The following is a 21,298-nucleotide window of genomic DNA, read 5'->3' as shown; positions in this document are numbered from 1 at the left end:
CTCTGCATCTGGTTTCCGCACCGTGCGAGTCTGGGGCCTAGAAGCGCCTGGTCCCGTTAAGGTTTTAACCTCTGTTCCTGTTCCTTGTCCGGCGGTTCCGACCCGGTTCGTGTTTTTAATTCCTTGTTTGGATGGGTCACCTGGCTATGGACTTTCTTGTGTTTTTGGATTCCCTCTATGGATTACTTTTGGATTGTTTGCCTCGGCCACACCTCCCCTGTGCACCAGCGCACTTTGGACACGCCCCCCCCTGTTTTCAGCCCCGTATCCCTGCATGACTTTTTCCTAGTGTTTCCCCACTTCTTCGGATTGTGTCGTCCGCATAGGGTCCGGAAAGAACTGTTGGTTACACTTCCTGCCTTTTCCCTCTATAAAAACAAGGAGAAATCCCTCTTCTGTCTCTTTACCCTCCTCAGCGCCTGGCAGACGTACTCTCTCTCTCTCTCTCCCCCTTCACAGATATTTCCCTAACCCCCATGATTTGCACACCCCCACTGCAATGGACAGGTCGATAAAACTTTCCCCAAGCCTTTCCCCAAAACTTTCCCTCACGCCGCCGACACAGAATCGGGAGCGTTCGTTACAATACGTAGGCATCATTTCTAAGGCTGAATTCCTCATTTAATGACAGGACCAGTAAAGCCAGTTAAAAAAATGAGACAGAACGGAATTTTTTAAATTCCACGTTGGTAACTTATTGATTTATTAAAACCTCCCCCTCTTTTGATAAGCGGAACTGTACAAATCCCCCAGTAAGGTTAAGGAGGTTTTAATACAAAATAATTCATCGAATTTACCCAGTTAAGACTCTTGTTACCCAGCGATTTAAAATTAATATAGATGACAAATGTGTTTTTTGTGACAATAGCCCTGAAACTATTCAGCATTTGTTTTGGTTATGTCCCAGGGTAAAAATTTTCTGGACAAAGTTGCAGACTTATATTAAGAAAAGAGACCAATATTGATATTTGTTTTGATGAAAAAGATGTTATGTTAGGTTTCAGCCCCATTGATAATAATATTAAAATTTCGGTTGTAATACATTTTATTATTACAATGGCCCGTTATTACATACACAAAATGAAGCGGTCTGGGAAGAACCCTTTGTTTGAGCATTTTAAAATGGATGTAAGGGGGTATTTGCAGACTATTTCGAAGTGTAAAAATATGAAAGCGGTAATAATAATACAGTTATTTTTATTGAATGTGTTTAATCTTTTTTCATAACTTGAATCTATGTAGTAATATGTACCGCTGACGATTTTTTTGTCTTGAATTGTTATAGATACTCTTGTTTGTATGGTAATTCTTGTTCTTTTGTGAAGCATAAATAAAAAAAAATATTTAAAAAAACTGTACAAATCCAGTGAAGGTATTAATTTTGACAGTTGCGGCCCTTGGGCGCTGCATAGCAACAGTCACTAGGGAAGCGCAGCGGCGTGACCCGGAACTCGTCTCGGCTCGGGGAGGCTTTCACTTCCTGTTTGTGCTCTGCCGACATGTGACGCTTCCCTGTCCCTCCCGGCTTGTGCGTTTAAATCCCAGGCGCTCGCTTATTGTCGCAGCTGTTGCAAATCCACCCTCCCTTTCCGGCGCCGCCCCCCCGGGAAGAAAAAGATGGCGAGCTGGCTGGCGGTCCTGGAGTCCGAGCTACAGGCGTTCATGGAGGTGCTGCTGGGGGCCGTGGTGGACGAGGTGTCGGCCATCTGCCGGAACGGGCTGGGTGAGGCGGAGGACGCTTCCCAGTGCCGCCGCCGGCTGCGCCGGGTGTCGCAGACGCTGGTGCGGCGGGCCGTGTTCAAGATCACGAAGTTCGTCGAGGGCAGCTGCGGGGGCGAGATCGAGCAGCTGAGGCGGGAGGTCGAGACGCTGAGGGGGCGGCTGCGGGTCTGGGAGAAGGGGTCGGGAGGTGGGGAGCGGGGGCAGACGCCCCCCTGCGAGGCGATCGGAGGAATCAAAGAAGAGATGGAGACGGATCCGGAGCTGTCGGGTCAGTGTGGGTAACCTCGTATGAGCTAAAGGCCTCTCTGTTTAAAAAAAAAACGTTTTTAGCTGCATCCTAATTCAGAATCTGGCGGTAGATGCACAGAGCGGGCCTGCAACTGGGAAAGATTGTCATGAATGAACAGTCCCGTAGATAATTCAGTTTCCCCTTGGAGGAGGAGGAGGAGGAGGAAGAGAGTTTTAAGATTTTTATATGCACCGGGTTGAATATCGCTCCTCTGCTCACGCGTTTGAAAATACGCGGAGGCGCCGATGTAAAACACACAATCGTGGTCGTTCTAATCAGGAGGTGGCCTGAAATGTGTGTGTGTGTTGTTTTTTTGTTGCGTGAATTGGACACGACCCACTGAGGGGAGGGGGTGGGAGAGGAAACATTCCTTTCTGAAACCGAACTGGGGTGTTATCCGGTCAGAAAACTCCAAAACGGTCCCGCAGACAACTCGGGGCGACTCGGTAATTGTATCATTGACTCAACGGTGTATTTAAAAAGTCTGTTTTTGTGCATGCAGTGATCCCTGTTATATATGTTTTTCTTCCTCCAAAATTCGACCGGCTGCGTTTTCCAGTAGAACGGAGATTTAAATGCTTCTAAGTTTCGGAGAGAAACTTTAGACTGCCGAGTAAGTGGTCTTTGCATATATATTCCTATCTCGCTGCAGTGAAGGGATTGGAAATAACCGAATAGATTAAGTGTAGATTCATTAAAAGTTCTCATTTTAAGCATACACTTTTTCCGGATTTTGAGGTGCAGGATGAAGTGAATATCGGGGTGTCTCTATTATAAGAATAGCTTACACTTTTGTATAGCGCTTTTCTGGACACTCCACCCAAAGCGCTATATGGGTCATGGGGGAATCCCACTACCACCACCAGTGTGCAGCCCCCACCTGGATGATGCTCCAGTCCGCTCGGCACACAGCAGCTCTCGGTGGGGAGGAGAGCAGAGGGATGGAGCCAGTTCAGAGAGGGGGGGTTATTAGGAGGCCATGATGAGTAAGGGGCCAATGGGAAATTTGGCCAGGACGCCGGGGTTACACCCCTACTCTTTTCGAGAGACGCCCTGGGATTTTTAATGACCCCAGAGAGTCAGGACCTCGGTTTTACGTCTCATCTGAAGGATGGCGCCTGTTTACAGTAAAGTGTCCCCCGTCACTATACTGGGGCATTAGGACCCACACAGACCGCAGGGTGAGAGCGCCCCCTGCTGGCCCCACTCACACCTCTCCCAGCAGCAGCCTTAGTTTTTCCCAGGAGGTCTCCCCTCCAGGTACTGACCAGGCTCACACCTGCTGAGCTCCAGTGGGGGGGGCTGCCAGCTGGGAGCTGCAGAGGGATATGGCTGCTGGCTGTTTTATAGCACCCAGCCAGACCAATACAGAGCAGTAGAGGCACCCCGATATTCACCATGTCCTCACCTCAAATGCCAGGGTCTTTGTAGAACCCAGACAGAGCAGTACAGAGCACTAGAGTCTGTTCTGGGTTGGTCAGGTCAGACTCTAGTGTTCTGTACTGGTCCGTCTGGGTTCCATTAAGCCCCTGGGGTTATGTGCTTTAAAATCCCTGAAGGTTTAGGTTTAGGGATGTTGCTGGGGTTTTTTTTCCTCCCAAGAGTATTTTCTGCTTCACCGCAAACACTGGAGTTTCCAGTGTTTTCCTGTCTGGTGGGGGGGGGGGGGGGATATTAATTTGTCATTCGGACAGTTCCCAAAACGCACCTAGACAGAAACTCGGGTTGATCTCCGCTTTCCTGTTAGGCTTGAGCAGGCGAAGTTTGCCAATTCTAATTTTCCGCTAATTATTGGAGCGATTTTCCTGTATCTAAATCTCCTTTGAACAAACTGCAGTATGCCCAGAATTCAGCAGCTAGAATCCTGACCAGGTCTAGCGCAAGTGTTTACATTACTCCTATCCTGGAGTCCCTGCACTGGCTTCCGGTCAAATTCCGAGTGGACTTTTAAAATCCTCCTGCTCACCTATAAGGCTCTGCGTGGCTGGGCGCCTCAGTACCTGTGTGAGCTATCATCGCCCTACTCCCCACCTCGCAACCTCCGCTCTTCAAATTCTGCCCTCCTTACTGTCCCCCCAAGCCCGTCTACACTCTAGGGGTGACAGGGCCTTCTCCTGTTGTGCCCCCCCAAGCTCTGGAACTCTCTGCCCAAGGACATCAGAGAGGCACCTTCTCTAAACTCTCTAAACTTCAAATCCAGACTCCAAAACCCTCTTCTTCAGAAAAACCTTTCCTGAACTGGTTCCATTATAGTTCCACCATCCACGGCCTCCTCTGTGTATTCTTTATGTTGTTGTTGTCATCCTGTAAAGGGCTGTGAGAAGCCACCTTTAAAGGCGCTATATAAAATTAAGTTTATTATTATTATTATTATTATTATTAGATGTTGTTCTACTGCTTCTGTTTACAGCGAGGGCTGTTTTTCCTCCTGATTCGAAGGCCGTGTGACCCTGTTATTCAAGGTCTTGATCTCTCCTGTCCTGTGTTTTTCAGGGTCAGAGGTCGGGGCTCTCCCTGACGCTGGGGAAGGGGCTCCTCTTGAACAGCAGCAGCGCGGCGAGGAGGAGGAGGAGGAGGAGGAGGAGGAGGAGGAGTGGGGCTCCCATCTGATGCAGGAGACGTGGCTCCCGTCTGCAGAGGGGAAAGAGACACTCGGGGAGCGGCAGGCCGAGAGCAGGCCGAGGCTGGGGGGTCTGGGCTCCGCGCCAGAGGTGAAGTCGGAGCCCGACGACTGCTGCTCACACGAGGTGGATCATCGGGACGTTAAGGCCGTTCTAGAACACAGGGATGAGTCCGTCGCTGTCCGAGGGCACAAAGAAGAGGAACTGGATGACCTGGATATCGTGAGGCTTACAGAGCAGGACACGAAGCCCCAGCCCACAGGGGAATTCTGGGAAGCCGGGCGACCCCAGCCGGAGCAGAGGGGCGGGCGGAGTCCGGCCGGGCCGGGCCCAGAGGGCACAGGGGACCGGTCGCTGGGGGAGGGCCAGGGACGGGAGCCGGACCGCCTCGGAAGCCCCCCCCAGCCCCCGGCCGCCGCCGCCGCCACCCCGGGCGGGAAGCCCTTCGCCTGCGGCCAGTGCGGCAAGAGCTTCGCCCAGGCCTGCAACCTGCGCAGCCACCAGCTGGTGCACACGGGGGAGAAGCCCTTCGCCTGCGGCCAGTGCGGCAAGAGCTTCAGCCAGGCCTGCAACCTGAAGCGCCACCAGCACGCCCACAGCCGCCAGAAGCCCTTCGGCTGCGGCCAGTGCGGCCGGGGCTTCACCCAGCCCGGCGCCCTGCGGCGCCACCTGTGCACGCACACGGGGGAGAAGCCCTACCGCTGCGCCAGCTGCGGCCGGGGCTTCAGCCGGGCCTGCTACCTGCAGAACCACCAGCACGTGCACACGGGCGAGCGGCCCCACGCCTGCGGCCAGTGCGGCAAGCGCTTCAGCCACGCCAGCAACCTGAAGAAGCACCTGCACACGCACACGGGGGAGCGGCCCTTCGCCTGCGGCCAGTGCGGCAAGGGCTTCCGCCACCTGTACCGCCTCAAGCGCCACCAGCCCATCCACGCCGGGGAGAAGCGCTTCGTCTGCGCCCAGTGCGGCCGGGGCTTCCGCACCCCGGGCGGCCTGCAGAGCCACCAGCTCAGCCACGCGGCCCAGAAGCCCTTCGGCTGCCCGCAGTGCGGCAAGGGCTTCAGCCTGGCCAGCAGCCTGAAGGTGCACGCCCTCATCCACACGGGCGAGAAGCGCTTCCGCTGCGCCCAGTGCGGCAAGGGCTTCACCCAGTCGGGGGGGCTGAAGACCCACCAGGTGGTCCACACCGGGGAGCGGCCCTTCAGCTGCGCCCAGTGCGGGAAGAGCTTCAACCAGTCCAGCAACCTGCGGAAGCACCAGCGCTTGCACGCGGGGCAGGCCCCCCAGAAGCCGGAGGAGAGGGCCGAGCCGGGGGAGGGCGGGGCGAGGGGGGTGAAACTCGACCCAGAATAGACCCCCCCCCCCCCCCATCGGCGTCGTAGTGTTTTGTTCCTCTAGACTCCATCAATCTCATCCCCTCCGTTCTCGAGCGGTGGCAGCGGAGTCGGGGGAGAGCAGAGATGTTTTGCTTTTAAAAAGCATTTTGTTTTTAACGATGCCTCGGCAACCCGGGGGTTGGTTCATTTTTTTTTTGTTGTTGTTGACGTTTCTACCCAGAATGCCGATCCCCCGACTGTCCCTGCTTTTCTTCGAAAAAAACACGACTTGAACTTGAAGGACGATGGAGGACGATTTCTGGAGCGTTCGGTCTCGGGGATCGGAGCGATCCCTGTCCTCTCTTTTTCCCTGGGTCCTGCGAGGCGTTCTGCGCGTGTGTCCGTCTCCGTCTGCCCTGCGATGGACTGGCGTCCCATCCAGGGTGTGTGTGTGTGTGTCCATCCTGTGATGGACAGGTGTCCTGTCCAGGGTGTGTGTGTGTGTGTGTCCATCCTGTGATGGACTGGTGTCCTGTCCAGGGTGTGTGAGTGAGTATGTGCTGTGATGGACTGGTGTCCTGTCCAGGGTGTACCCTGACTGGCTCCCGTTGCTTGCTGGGATAGACTCCAGCTCCCCCCCTCTTGGATAAAGCAGTTAGCAAATGGACAATTCCTAATTTTGAGCTCCTAGTTGGGGGCGGGGTGTGAAACACTGACTTGACTACAATCTTTGAATGTTTCACTATCGATGCTTAAAGGGGAGGGGGGCTTTTTAAATTTCGGGGTTCAAAAGAATCGAGACTGATGAGTGCATTTCAAACCCCCCCCAGAGAAAGTCAGATGTACCCAGTAACTTGTACAACCTCCAGTTTGCAGCACACAGTAGAAGGTCCGGGTACGTGCAGTACCATGTTCTATCATGCAGAATGAGTTGACAAACCTTCTGGTGAGGTGAAGTGGCCCTGTGACACTGTGAGCAAGCAGGCTTGTGAACCCGTCTCTTTTAATCCAATCGAAATATTGCTCTGGACTTCCAGACGGTTTCGTGGGCAAATATTTGCGGGTCAACTCTGCCTGCGGATCACATTTCGGCCGTGACGGCGTCTGGTGCACAACCTGCACTTACTTGCTCATACGTGACATTAATCACTATGGTGACTAGTGAGCCGGAAGGGTCACGTCACAATTCTCACGATCTCTCGCTCTTGTGTGTGAAGAGACCAGGGGGGTTGGCGACAACACGACGACTTGTGGTCTTTTCTTTACAAAGTGATCCTGTGCTTAATTTGTCAATTCTTTCTAATCCATCACCTGATTTTTTTGTTCCTGAAACTGAATAACCGTTGTGAGAGATTTGGACGGTAGTTCCCTTGAAGTGATATACTCCAGTGCTATTCGAGGGCACGGTCTGTGATTCAGTGAGAATCCTTTTTTTCCTATACAATGGCTTCTCCTTCTTTTTCTTCGCCGAAGCTCGGGTGGAAAGTGGTGCTGAATTGAGTACAAATGTATCGCCTACAACTACATAATTAAAGAGTACCTATAAGGCAATTAAATGCACATCCTTATCGGTGAGGAGCAATCTTTGACATGAGAAAGGTAACCAATGAGAGCCAGCTTGGCCCACCCCCCCCTCATCCAGATCAGTTACCTACCAACTGCTCCTACTAACCAGTTGCTGGAAGGAAGCCAGGAGAATGCAGGGTATTGGCTTCCACACCAGCATCTGGGCAGCTTGTTCCCAACTCCCACCACCCTCTGTGTACAGCAGCTCCTCCTGTCCTGACTGGAGGATCTCGTCCAGCTGCGTCTTAAGTGAAGCCAGGGTATCGGCTTCAACCACAGGGCTGGGCAGCTTGTTCCCCACCCCCGCCACCCTCTGTGTACAGAAGCTCCTCCGCTCCTGACTGGAGGATCTCGTCCAGCTGCGTCTTAAGTGAAGCCAGGGTATCGGCTTCAACCACGGGGCTGGGCAGCTTGTTCTCCACCCCCACCCCCCTCTGTGTACAGTAGAGCCTGCGTATGTTTTTGGGAGCTCCAGGCAGAGGAATCCTACTCTGTTGGGGCCCCCGAGCGAGGCCCTGAACCCCAGCTGCTCCAGGGGTGCCGTATGATTGGCTGACCCTGCGCTCTGACCCCCCAGCTTCTCTCCCTGTCTGTGTGTCTCCTGGAGAGCCAGCTGGGGTCTGCGACAAGACCAATTCCTCATGCAAGAAATCGTATCTGGTCAATAAAGTGATCTCTTTATAAACCAATCGGGGAAAAAAAATACCATCTATAAGGCTCTTACCAATATAAATGAAATCTTTAAATCCCTACTCGTAGAATAAACAGCAAATATAACCCATTTAAAAGGAGAGGGGGTATAGGAAATTAAACATCGCAGAGAATTATATTTAATGTATTTATGGATACTGTACTATTCATCACAGTACACTGTACAGTTGAATAATTAAACAAAATTCTTCAAAGCAAACTGGGTGCTTTCCTGACACGACGAAAGGCGGGTTACTCCCAATTTCCGGTGCAAAAGCACCAGGTCATGTGCAGAGATAACCACTCAACTCGTGAAAGCAGAACTCTGGGTAAGGTTATTGACGTCCGCACGCCCTTTTTTCCCACATCTGGTTTTGTCAGTGCATCAGCGTTCCACGCCTTTGAATGAGGTTTTTTTTTCCTCTCATCTCCCTACCCTGCTTCACACTTTTAAGGCAAACAATAGTTTTTTATTCTGTTATAAAAATACAAAAGTGAAATATCATAATTGGATTGGTCTCCACATACACACACACACCTCCTCCCCCAGCTTAATAATAATTGCTTACACTTACATAGTGCTTTTTCTGGACCCTCCACTTAAAGCGCTTTACAGGTCAGGGGGATCCCCTCCAGCCCCCCCAGTGTGCAGCCCCCACCTGGATGATGCTCCAGACTGCTCAGCACACAGCACTGGGGGAGGAGAGCAGAGGGATGGAGCCAGTTCAGAGAGGGGGGTTATTAGGAGGCCATGATGGGTAAAGACCAGGACACTGGGGTAACACCCCTACTCTTTTCCAGAAACACCCTGGGATTGTTAATGACCACAGAGAGTCAGGACCTCGGTTTGACGTCTCATCCGAAGGACGGCGCCTTTTAAAAGTCCAGTGTCCCCCGTCACTATACTGGGGCATTAGGACCCACACAGACTGCAGGGTGAGAGCGCCCCCTGCTGGCCCCACTAACACCTCTCCCAGCAGCAACCTTAGTTTTTCCCCAGGAGGTCTCCCATCCAGGTAATGGGAGAGCTTCTCTTACACCAGGACCAGGGACACAAGGGGGAGAGCTACCGTTACACCTGGACCGGGGACATGAGGGGGAGAGCCACCGTTACACCAGGACCGAGAACACGAGGGGGGGAGCTTCTCTTACACCAGGACCGGGGACATGAGGGGGAGAGCTACCGTTACACCAGGACCAAGAACACGAGGGGGAGAGCTTCTCTTACACCAGGACCGGGGACATGAGGGGGAGAGCTACCGTTACACCAGGACCGGGGACACGAGGGGGAGAGCTTCTCTTACACCAGGACCGGGGACACGAGGGGGAGAGCTACCGTTACACCAGGACAGGGGACACGAGGGGGAGAGCCACAGTTACACCAGGACCGGGGACACGAGGGGGAGAGCTTCTCTTACACCAGGACCGGGGACACGAGGGGGAGAGCTACCGTTACACCAGGACCGGGGACACGAGGGAAAGAGCCACCGTTACACCAGGACCAGGTCCATGAGGGATAGTCTGACTCACGCTGAGCGGTAAACATTTTCCGGACTAAGTTGCAGACTTATATTAAAAGAGAAACCAATAGTGATATTTGTTTTGGTGTAAAAGATGTTATGTTAAGTTTCAGCCCCATCGAAAACAATATTAAAATTTCGTTTGTAATAAATTGAATTATTATAATGGCACGTTATTATATACATAAGATGAAGTGGTCTGGGGAGAACCCTTTGTTTGAGCATTTTAAAATGGATGTAAGGGGGGTATTTGCGGACTGTTTTGAAGTGCAAAAATATGAAAGCGGTGCGGACATTATTTTAAATTTGTTTAACCTTTTTTCATAACTTAGGTAGTAATATGTACCCCTGACGATATTTTTGTCTTGAATTGTTATATGTACTCTTGTTTGTATTGTAATTTGTGTGATTTTGTTAAGCATAAAAATTTTTTTTTTTAAAAAGTAACATTATCACTTTCCGGCGCGTAGCAACGGTCACTAAGGAAGCGCGGCGTGACCCGGAAGTCCTAGCTCGCTGTACGGGGGACAGTGGCTGTTTCAGTTCCTGTTTGAGCATCATGGACATATGACGCCTGTCGCCTCTCTGGTGTGTGTGTGCAAACCTAGAGCGATCGTGGAGATCGGCTGCACGAAACGGTTCCTCTCCCCGTCCGGCTGACTCGGAGGCGAGATGGCGAACTGGCTGTTCATTCTGGAAACCGAGCTGCACTCCTTCATGGAGGTGTTGCTCAAAGCCATCGTGTACGAAGTGTCGGACGTTTTCCACAACCGGGGCCCGGACCGCGAGCCCTCGTTGCAAGGCAAACTAAACCGGATTTCCCAGAGCCTGGTCAGGCGGGCCGTGTTCAAGATCACGCAGTTTGTGGAGTACAGTTTCGAGACTGAGATCGCGCAGATGAAGCGGGAGATCGAGACCCTGAGGGGGAGGCTGCAGGTCTGGGAGGAGCAGGCGGCGGGGTCGGGAGGAGACCGAGACCGGGGGCGGACGGATCGCCTCGGACACACGCCGCCCTGCGAGGTGATCGTGGAAGTCAAGGAAGAAACGGACCCGGAGCTGTCTGGTGAGTGTAGGGACTTGTGCGAAGCCGGTGTCCGTAACTTCCTCGGTGTTGAGGACGTAGTGGAGTGAGGAGGGGACGACTAGTCGGGGGAAACTGAACTGTTGTGGCTTAAATTGTGCTGAAAACAAGACAGCCCACAGCGGTGATCGTGTAACCGAATTAATGCCGTATAGCTCACGCCATTATTAGACGTTCTTGTTTCCATCGTATGTATGGGTGTTTCTTGAGGATCTGTGGCTGGAAGGCGGCCGGGTCAGATCCTCCTCCGTCGGGCCCCGGAGCCCCTGAACCCCAGCTGCTCCGGGGGCGCTGTACAATGGCTGCGCTCTGACAACCCCCCAGCTTCTCTCTCTCTCCCCCCGTCTGTGTGTCTCCCGGAGGAGCCCGCTGGGGTCTGCGACGAGACCGATTCCCTCCTGCCCGAAATTGTACAGGGCCGATAAAGTGACGTTAATAGCTTTTTCGGCCACGATCGCCAACGTGCGTGACCGCCTGTCCGGGTGTTTTTTCAGGGTCGGAGGGCGGGGCTCCTCTTGGACAGCAGCAGCGCAGCGAGGAGGAGGAGGAGGAGTGGGGCTCCCGTCTGATGCAGGAGACGGAGCTCCCGTCTGCAGAGGGGAAAGAGACACTCGGGGGGCGGCAGGCCGAGAGCCGACCGGGGCCGGGGGATCTGGGCTCCGCGCCCGCGGTGAAGGCGGAACCCGAGACCGACACCCCCGGGCTCCTCGCGTCCGACGACTTCGCCGACGATGATCCGGGCGCTCGGGCCGGTGCGGTAAGCTGTGAGGAGCCGGAGTCCGTCCCGACGCGGGGGTACAAAGAGGAGGAGCCGAACGAGGGCGGTGTTTCCGATGACTGGGACCCGGTGCCCGCCGAGGGGGACAGCGGCGGCGGCGAGCTCCGGCTCCGGGGGGGCCGGCGGGGGTCGGGATCGCGGCGGGAACCGGGGAGGGCGGCGGCGGTCCGGCCCGGCCCCGGTCCGGAGGAGGCGAGGGAGCCGCCGCCGCCCCCCAAAAGCGCCGCGGAGGGAGGCTTCGGCTGCGGCCTGTGCGGCAAGGGTTTCGGCTCGCTCGCCAACTGGAAAGCCCACCAGCTGGTGCACACGGGCGAGCGGCCCTTCCCCTGCCCGCAGTGCGGCAAGCGCTTCGGCGACTCCAGCAACCTCAAGCGCCACCAGCGCGTCCACACCGGGGAGAAGCCCTTCCGCTGCGCCCAGTGCGGCAAGAGCTTCATCCACCTGTGCAACCTGAAGGGCCACCAGCGCCTGCACACGGGCGAGCGGCCCTACGCCTGCCCCCAGTGCGCCAAGCGCTTCGGCGACTCCAGCAACCTCAAGCGCCACCGGCGCGTCCACACGGGCGAGCGGCCCTACGCCTGCGCCCAGTGCGGGAAGGGCTTCGGCGACTCCAGCTCCCTGCGCAAGCACCTGCGCACCCACACGGGGGAGAACCCCTTCCGCTGCGCCCAGTGCGGCCGCGGCTTCAGCCAGTCCAGCAGCCTGAAGAGCCACCTCTACATCCACACCGGCGAGCGGCCCTTCGCCTGCGCCCAGTGCGGCAAGGGCTTCAGCCAGTCCAGCGCCTTGAGGAAGCACCAGCGCACGCACACGGGGAAGAAGTATCCCACCGCTGCCACCAATGACGGTGATGCTGGGGAGGGGGGAGGAGGAGGAGGAGGGGGAGGGGGGAGAGTTTGAATCAGCCAGGAGGTTTAAAACAATAAAACAACCCCCCCCCACCCCTCCCAACCTCGCCGGCTCGTTCGCACGGGACACCTGCCTTAAAACCCCAGGCCGCTGAGCGGACAGGATTTCGAGCAGCAGAGTTCACTCTGTCGAAATGATTGCACGTAGGAGAATATCGGGGTGTCTCTAGTGCCCGGTACTGGACTGTCTGGGGTGCTATCAAATTCTTGGGGTTTGAGATACAGGATTTAGTGAATGTCGGGGTGTCTCTAGTGCTCGGTACTGGTCTGTCTGGGGTGCTATCGAATTCTTGGGGTTTGAGATACAGGATTTAGTGAATACCGGGGTGTCTCTAGTGCTCGGTACTGGTCTGTCTGGGGTGCTATCAAATTCCTGAGGTTTGAGACACAGGATTTAGTGAATACCGGGGTGTCTCTCATGCTCGGTACTGGTCTGTCTGGGGTGCTGTCAAATTCCTGGGGTTTGAGACACAGGATTTAGTGAATACCGGGGTGTCTCTAGTGCTCGGTACTGGTCTGTCTGGGGTGCTATCAAATTCCTGGGGTTTGAGACACAGGATTTAGTGAATATCGGGGTGTGTCTACTGCTCGGTACTGGTCTGTGTGGGGTGCCGTCAAATACCAGAGATTTGCTGCTGTTTTCATTGAACCCCCACTGCCTGTAGGAGAAAGAGCCCAGGCCTGTCTGGATTGGTAGGGAAATTCTAAAGGATAAAATGTCTGTTTGCCTTTAAACCCCCAGACTGTTTAATGCACAAAATTCACGCGTCGGAGCGGGAGGCAGAAATAAACCTCTTCAGCACAAATCTGGAGTAGCACATGGGTGCTATTACTCTCCCTAATAGATTGGGAGACAATGAGCAGGAATCCTGTTTCCCCCCCCCCCTACTTCTGGGACAAGGAACGAAGTGACCGTTTTTGCACAGGAACCCAAGAAAAGGAAGCATTTGTCAGGAGCTGGGGTCTTTTCTCATGGGGCTGGTGAATTTCCCAAAAAGGACAGCCGGAGCCTGTCCCATCAAGCAATTGGGGTGTACAGGGCGGGGTACACCCTGGTGCAGTTCTAGAAGTCAATTAACCTACTAGCATATAATAATAATAATTGCTTACACTTATATAGCGCTTTTCTGGACACTCCACTCAGAGCGCCTTACAGGTCAGGGGGAATCCCACTACCGCCACCAATGTGCAGCCCCCACCTGGATGATACACCAGTCCGCTCAGCACGCAGCAACTCTCAGTGGGGAGGAGAGCCATGTTCAGAGAGGAGGGTTATTAGGAGGCCGTGATTGGTAAGGGCCACTGAGGAATTAGGTCAGGACACCGGGGTAACACCCCTACTCGGATCAAGCAACACCCTGGGATTTTTAATGACCGCAGAGAGTCAGGACCTCGGTTTGACGTCTCGTCCGAAGGACGGCGCCTTTTTACAGTCCAGTGTCTTCGTCACTATGCTGGGGCATCAGGACCCACACAGACCGCAGGGTGAGAGCGCCCCCTGCTGGCCCCACTCACACCTCTTCCAGGAGCAACCTTAGGTTTTCCCAGGAGTCTCCCCTCCAGGTAACTGACCAGGCTCACGCCTGCTGAGCTCCCTTGATACGGCTGCTGGCTCATCTAATCTAAATACTAGCTTATCTTTGGACTGTGGTGAGAACATACAAACTCCCCACAGACTGCGCCTCAGGAACCGAACCCAGAGCCCCAGCGGACCCTCTCAGTTGTTGTTGTTTTTTTTAATTACCCCCAGGCGGGGGAGGAAAATGAATTGACTTTGTTGACAATGATGTAGGAGTTGAGAAACGATTATCAAGTGTCCCTACTGCAAAATCGCACTGTCACTGTCACAGAATTTCAGGAGGACGCTGCATGTGTGCTTGGTTCCTCTTCCATTTCTTTACCAAAGACCAGTTGCTCATTGTGTTTCTAAACGGCACTTAATACCTTCCAGGCCTTAATTAAGGCAATTATTCACACTGTGACTCTGCGCCCCACTAAATTCCTGCGTATCCACCCTTAACACTAATTTCCCTTTTAACATATATGGTGTTGTAAACCCTGTCTGTGTGATTACATGTGGAAGCACTGCTCTATCTTGGATCGCTTGTGAAGGGGGCTATACAAAACAATTAAACTGAATGCCATAAACAAATCTTTCGGGTTATTCTTGAGGCTTTTTGCTCCTCTGGAAAGCGACTGAGACGTCGAAATGTCTTCCCGGGTTTATGACAAAACTATGACCGACGCCCTTAAAGCTGTTTATTTGGCAGCAGCTTGAGTTTGGGAAGTCGGTGTTTGGTATGCAGGTAAGACGCTTCAGTTTCGGGGCCTTGTCGCTTGTTGTTTCCCCTCTGTGTGTTCTGATTTGTTTTCACAGTGTGGTTTGGGAAGATTCCTTTTGGACTTTAAAGATTCTGCATACTTGTATATTGGGTCCCATTGTAGTCTCTTCTCTTCAAGACCAAAGAGACTCAGTTCCTCCAGCCTGTCAGGGTGGGACACTCCCTTCAGACTCAAGAGACTCAGTTCCTCCAGCCTGTCGGTGTGGGACACTCCCTTCAGACTAAAGAGACTCAGTTCCTCCAGCAGTCAGTGTGAGACACTCCCTTCAGACTAAAGAGACTCGGTTCCTCCAGCCTGTCAGTGGATATAGATATGACTGGAGAGCCAAGCTAAGAGACTTCTGTCTGGGGGGCTGCTTTTTGTCCGAGGACATGCTATCAAGAAGCATTTTGAATGGGAAAACCCTTTGGCTTAAATTCCAGAATTCTGGACATCTGGGAATTCCTCCCGGAAGGAGATTTATGGAATAAACAGGATAGCATGTAAGGATATGGTTGTGGTGTTGTAGGTAAAAAAGTGTATATTACCTTTACAAAGCACTGTATTTAAAAAAAATGATTTCATCATACTGAATCTTTTTTTGTGTGCCAACTCCCATGATATTTTTAAAATAGATACAGAAATAAACACTGAAGTGTCTATTCCCAATATATTTTTTAAATTATTAAATGTATAAAGGATTTACAAATGCAAATACAACTAGAGGAGCAGAAACCAGTACAAGAGAAGACGCAGTCAGAAATAAAAACAATTCACTGCCAGAGGTAATGATGTAAATTATATAAACAAATGGAGTTTTACACGTATCAAATGTTATCTTGCTTTGGCACTTTTTGGAATTGTTATAGAATTCAAATAAATGTTTCAACTCCATCTTAAAAAATACTAAAAAATGGAAGTATTGTTGGACCATCTTAATTAATGAATGTTAACTTGACCTAGAATGGCTAATTCGCTATAAATAAGTGCGCTCCCCCCCCAAAAAAAAAAATCTTCTTAGTACAACAAAATATCACAATCCTTCCATTTAAAAAAAAATACCTTTAAATGCCTACACAACCCATTCCCATGCCTTTTTAAAAAAAAAAAAATATTGAACGTATAAAGAATTTACAAATAAAACAACTACAACCAGAGGATCAGAAACAGGTACAAGAGAAAAAAAACACAAACAGAAAAAAAAACATTTAACCGCCAGAAGGTAATGAAGTAAATGATGTATGTTTTACATATATCATGTTTTCCTTGCTTTATTATTTCTCAAATTGTTTTCATAGAATATAAATAGTGTTTCGGCTCCGCCTCAAAAGTACTAAAAGGGGGAGTATTGTTAGACCATGTTGGTTTATGAATGTGAAATGTGCCCAGAATGACTAATGAATTGACTATAAATAAATGCTCTCAGATTTTCTATTAAAAAGTACAATAAAATTATCGAAATCGCCCGTTCCCCCCGCTTCGAAAGGGGAGGAAGTCGACGTCATGACGCTGCGCCGGAAACGCCGGTTTGGGGGGTGGTGGCACTTCCTGGTTGGAGCCGAGTGCGACGTGTTTCGGAGGTAGAACCGCTGCGATCTTCGAGGATGGGGATCGTGAAGCTGGCCGAACTGATCCGCAGGGAGGCGCCGGGGGCCGTCTCTCACAAGCGGATCGGCGACTACGCAGGTCAGCGCACGGCCCTGCCCGCCCCGGGTCTTAGTTTAAACTGCGATGGACTTCCAGACGCCGTCTTCAGCGAGGCGGAGCGCGGTGGTGACCACAGGCTGGTTTCAAACGTTGCTCCCCTCCTCGCTGCTCTGGGGTTAAAGTAACTCATCTGTCCTCCCTGAGAACTGATCCCTTTTGAATGAGCGCTTTTGAAAACGTTGCGATCTGCAAACGTTACTTTGGAGCAGGTTAGCAGGACTGAATATCCCGTAAGCGCTTCTAGAAGGAGCCCAGCTTGTGTGCCCGGTGTTTCTTGTGCGGGGTCCTGCCGGAAACCGAAGGTTTTATTCCACTCGTAGGGACAACGTCACCAGCCTGCGATCGGTCTTCGCCCAAATCCCTTGTAGCGTCAGAAAGCGCTGCTCTGGAGCTGTTCGTGGGGGGGAGGACGCCACGCTAAGTCTGTCGATTTGAATTACACGAAGGGCAGTAGGAGTAGGGAACACCCCTGTCCAGCCCGAGAAACGACGGGATGAGATGATCAGATCACTGAGCCTGTGAGTGTTCGGCTCACCTGGCCCCTGTGGCCCCTGTGAGTGTTCAGCTCCTCTGAGCCCTGGACCCCTGTGAGTGTTCAGCTCCTTGCCCCTGTGAGTGTTCAGCTCCTTGCCCCTGTGACCCCTGTGAGTGTTCAGTTCCCCTGACCCCTGTGAGTGTTCAGCTCATCTGAGCCCTGGACCCCTGTGACTGTTCAGCTCCTGGCCCCTGTGACTCCTGTGAGTGTCCAGCTCCTCTGTGCCCTGTGGCCCCTGTGAGTGTCCAGCTCCTCTGAGCCCTGTGGCCCCTGTGAGTGTTCAGCTCCTCTGAGCCCTGGACCCCTGTGAGTGTTCAGCTCCTTGCCCCTGTGGCCCCTGTAAGTGTTCAGCTCCTTGCCCCTGTGACCCCTGTGAGTGTTCAGCTGCTCTGAGCCCTGGACCCCTGTGAGTGTTCAGCTCCTTGCCCCTTTGACCCCTGTGAGTGTTCAGTTCCTCTGAGCCCTGTGAGTGTTCAGCTCCTCTGAACCCTGTGGCCCCTGTGAGTGTTCAGCTCCTCTGAGCCCTGTGGCCCCTGTGAGTGTTCTGCTCCTCTGAGCCCTGGACCCCTGTGAGTGTTCAGCTCCTTGCCCCTGTGACCCCTGTGAGTGTTCAGTTCCTCTGACCCCTGTGAGTGTTCAGCTCATCTGAGCCCTGGACCCCTGTGAGTGTTCAGCTCCTTGCCCCTGTGACTCCTGTGAGTGTCCAGCTCCTCTGAGCCCTGTGGCCCCTGTGAGTGTTCAGCTCCTTGCCCCTTTGACTCCTGTGAGTGTTCAGGTCCTCTGAGCCCTGTGGCCCCTGTGAGTGTTCTGCTCCTCTGAGCCCTGGACCTCTGTGAGTGTTCAGCTCCTGGCCCCTGTGACCCCTGTGAGTGTTCAGTTCCTCTGAGCCCTGTGAGTGTTCAGCTCCTCTGAACCCTGTGACCCCTGTGAGTGTTCTGCTCCTCTGAGCCCTGGACCCCTGTGAGTGTTCAGCTCCTTGCCCCTGTGACCCCTGTGAGTGTTCAGTTCCTCTGAGCCCTGTGAGTGTTCAGCTCCTCTGAACCCTGTGACCCCCGTGAGTGTTCAGCTCCTGGCCCCTGTGACCCCTGTGAGTGTTTCAGTTCCTCTGAGCCCTGTGAGTGTTCAGCTCCTCTGAACCCTGTGACCCCTGTGAGTGTTCAGCTCCTCTGTCCCAGTGCCCCCAGTGCCCCTGTAGCTGAGCAGCAGGCTGTGCCAGTCTCTCGCTGTGACCGCAGTCTCCCGTCTCCTCCTCCTCCTCTTCCTCCCCCCAGGGAAGGCCGTTGCCATGGACACCTCGATCACGCTGTGCCAGTTCCGCGCCGCCCTGCCCCGCCTCCGGAACCGAGACGGCGCCTACCTGAGGTGAGGCCCGGTCCAGCTGCCCTCGGCTCGTCTCCTGTGTCCAGTTTCTGTGGTCCCTGAGCCTGTCCTCTCTGGACAGCCAGGTCTGCCTGTGTCCAGTTTCTATGTCAAGGCTGTGGGCACTGAGCATGTCCTCTCTGGGCAGCCAGGTCTGCCTGTGTCCAGTTTCTATGTCCAGGCTGTGGGCACTGAGCCTGTCCTCTCCGGACAGCCAGGTCTGCCTGTGTCCAGTGTCTGTGTCCAGGCTGTGGGCACTGAGCCTGTCCTCTCTGGGCAGCCAGGTCTGCCTGTGTCGCCCAGTTTCTATGTCCAGGCTGTGGGCACTGAGCCTGTCCTCTCTGGGCAGCCAGGTCTGCCTGTGTCCAGTTTCTCTGTCCAGGCTGTGGGCACTGAGCCTGTCCTCTCAGGACAGCCAGGTCTGCCTGTGTCGTCCAGTTTCTATGTCCAGGCTGTGGGCACTGAGCCTGTCCTCTCCGGGCAGCCAGGTCTGCCTGTGTCCAGTGTCTGTGTCCAGGCTGTGGGCACTGAGCCTGTCCTCTCCGGGCAGCCAGCTCTGCCTGTGTCCAGTCTCTCTGTCCAGGCTGTGGGCACTGAGCCTGTCCTCTCTGGACAGCCAGGTCTGCCTGTGTCCAGTTTCTATGTCCAGGCTGTGGGCACTGAGCCTGTCCTCTCCGGGCAGCCAGGTCTGCCTGTGTCCAGTTTCTCTGTCCAGGCTGTGGCCACTGAGCCTGTCCTCTCTGGACAGCCAGGTCTGCCTGTGTCCAGTTTCTATGTCCAGGCTGTGGGCACTGAGCCTGTCCTCTCTGGACAGCCAGGTCTGCCTGTGTCCAGTTTCTCTGTCCAGGCTGTGGGCACTGAGCCTGTACTTCGTCAGGATCTGTTTTCTTTTTGCTGCTACTTATGTCGGTCAGATATTCAGGCTGTCAGTACTGGCAGTTCCCTTCAGACGAAAGAGGCTCGGTTTCAGCAGAAACGGAAACTTTCGGAGGACCTGGTGAGACCATGCAAACTCCACACAGACAGCACCACACAGAAGCTGAACCCTGGGCCCCAGCGCTGTGCGGCCGCCGTGATCCTCCATGTTGCGTGTCTGGTGTCGCGTGAAGTGTTGATCTGCTCCTGCGGAGATGATCACCCACAACCCCCCTCTCTCCGCAGCTCCGTCATGGGCCTGTTCTACCGCACGCTGCACTTCCTGGAGCGCGGCCTCAAGCCCGTCTTCGTCTTCGAGGGGCGCCCGCCGGCGCAGAAGCGGGGCGCGGTGAGTCGGTCGCCGGGAAAAAGCCCCCCCCCCATCTCCGGGGCGCTCGTTCCACGCCCCCGCCTCTCTTCATGTAAAGTGGAAAGGTTTGAGATGGCTGGTGAACGAAAGATTCAGCCCGTGTGGAAGGCGGTAGCTGTATGGGTAGGTGGCTTGTTCTCCAGCCCCCCACCACTCTTTGTGTAAAGAAGCTCTTTCCTACGCAAGTGGAGGAGGTAGGCCTTGGCGGTACCGGCAGGTAAAAAGCTTCTGTTTGCTTCCCCAGCTGGAGAGGCGAGCCGAGGCCGAAGGCCGGATTCTCGGCACAGAGAGAGGTGGGGGACCAGATCGCTCTGAATGACCGACACCGATTTGAGACGCGCGGCATCCGTCCCGGCATCCATCCAATGTCCATCCGTCCATTTTCTCATCCGATTCAGGGTCACGGGGGGAGCCGGAGCCTATCCCAGCATGCAATGGGGTGCCATCGCAGGGCACACACACACACACTCACACACTCACACACCCTGGACAGGACAGCAGTCCATCACAGGACACACACACACACACTCACACACCCTGGACAGGACACCAGTCCATCACAGGACACACACACACACTCACACACCCTGGACAGGACACCAGTCCATCACAGGAGACACACACTCACACAAACTCAGGGAGAACATGCAAACTCCACACACATCGAGCCCCCCCCAGGTCTGAACTCGAACCCGGGATCCTGGTGCTGCTGATTGAACTTAACATTCCCTGTTAAATACAGAAACTTCAGTTTTATTTGGAAACGAACAATTTAAAACACACACACACACACACACACACACACACACACACACACACTCGCGCCAGTTAACTTCCTTAGTGCTAAAGGTATAGAATGCTATAGGAACAGAACGAGCTACAGTCTTAAAGAACGTCTAAACAGAAGCTTGTGAACATCACCGGTAGCGAAGAATGTGTTCGCTGTGGTCTAGAACGCTTTTCTGAAATTAACCCGAAAGGGGAACTGCGACGCTATTTTTGATATTTCGGGAGGTTTAGAAAGAATCAGCATTTCAAACCACAGCGAGAGTAGAATGGACTCCCTAACTTGTGAAACCTCCAGTTATGATGGCCAGCAGCCATCTCACCCTGCAACTCACAACTGGCAGCCCCCCCCACTGGAGCTCAGCAGGTGTGAGCCTGGTCAGTACCTGGAGGGGAGACTCCTGGGAAAAACTAAGGTTGCTGCTGGGAGAGGTGTTAGTGGGGCCAGCAGGGGGCGCTCTCACCCTGCGGTCTGTGTGGGTCCTGATGCCCCAGTATAGTGACGGGGGACACTGGACTGTAAACAGGCGCCATCCTTCGGATGAGACGTCAAACCGAGGTCCTGACTCCCTGTGCTCATTAACAATCCCAGGCTGTCTCTCGAAAAGAGTAGGGGTGTAACCCTGGCGTCCTGGCCAAATTTCCCTTTGGCCCTTACCAATCATGGCCTCCTAATAATCCCCCTCTCTGAACTGGCTCCATCCCTCTGCTCTCCTCCCCACTGAGAGCTGGTGTGTGGGGAGCGTTCTGGCGCACTATGGCTGCCGTCGCATCATCCAGGGTGGGGGCTGCACACTGGTGGCGGGAGTGGGA

At 53.8% G+C, this 21,298-nt stretch overlaps 3 protein-coding genes and 1 long non-coding RNA gene across 8 annotated transcripts in view; 2 read left to right on the top strand and 2 right to left on the bottom strand.

Moving 5' to 3' along the window:
- The window catches only part of LOC148662594 (uncharacterized), a 197,095-nt gene that overhangs the window by 10,356 nt on the left and 165,441 nt on the right, over positions 1–21,298 (bottom strand). The gene's annotated exons all lie outside the window — the stretch shown is intronic.
- The window catches only part of LOC148662603 (putative flap endonuclease 1 homolog), a 52,241-nt gene that overhangs the window by 18,779 nt on the left and 12,164 nt on the right, over positions 1–21,298 (top strand). For 2 of the 5 annotated variants that reach the window (XM_088632270.1, XM_088632267.1), the window contains exons 1-4: positions 16,345–16,499; positions 18,327–18,417; positions 19,576–19,678; positions 19,944–19,992. In XM_088632270.1, the coding sequence (XP_088488396.1) occupies positions 16,418–16,499; positions 18,327–18,417; positions 19,576–19,678; positions 19,944–19,992 (325 nt within the window). In that variant the 5' untranslated portion in view covers positions 16,345–16,417. Of the gene's footprint in view, positions 1–14,054; positions 16,500–18,326; positions 18,418–19,575; positions 19,679–19,943; positions 19,993–21,298 lie in introns of those variants that run through there. The other 3 variants (XM_088632268.1, XM_088632269.1, XM_088632266.1) reach the window with 2 other exon arrangements.
- Positions 1,498–14,643, top strand: LOC148662604 (uncharacterized). Its single transcript, XM_088632857.1, has 4 exons — positions 1,498–1,996; positions 4,505–5,980; positions 10,383–10,787; positions 11,300–14,643. The coding sequence occupies exons 1-4, from the start codon at positions 1,618–1,620 to the stop codon at positions 12,481–12,483; spliced, it is 3,444 nt and encodes a 1,147-aa protein (XP_088488983.1). The 5' UTR covers positions 1,498–1,617; the 3' UTR covers positions 12,484–14,643.
- Positions 9,053–21,298, bottom strand: part of LOC148662595 (globoside alpha-1,3-N-acetylgalactosaminyltransferase 1-like) — a 167,789-nt gene continuing 155,543 nt past the window's right edge. Inside the window, exon 8 of the transcript XR_015936845.1 lies at positions 9,053–9,153. The gene's annotated coding sequence lies outside the window, so the exon portion shown is untranslated. The remainder of the gene's footprint in view (positions 9,154–21,298) is intronic.

The sequence above is a fragment of the Lepisosteus platostomus genome, chromosome 5, assembly GCF_059453375.1.
Source record: "Lepisosteus platostomus isolate fLepPlt1 chromosome 5, fLepPlt1.hap1, whole genome shotgun sequence".
NCBI lineage: Eukaryota > Metazoa > Chordata > Actinopteri > Semionotiformes > Lepisosteidae > Lepisosteus > Lepisosteus platostomus.
This window is presented reverse-complemented; position numbering and strand designations above follow the sequence as displayed.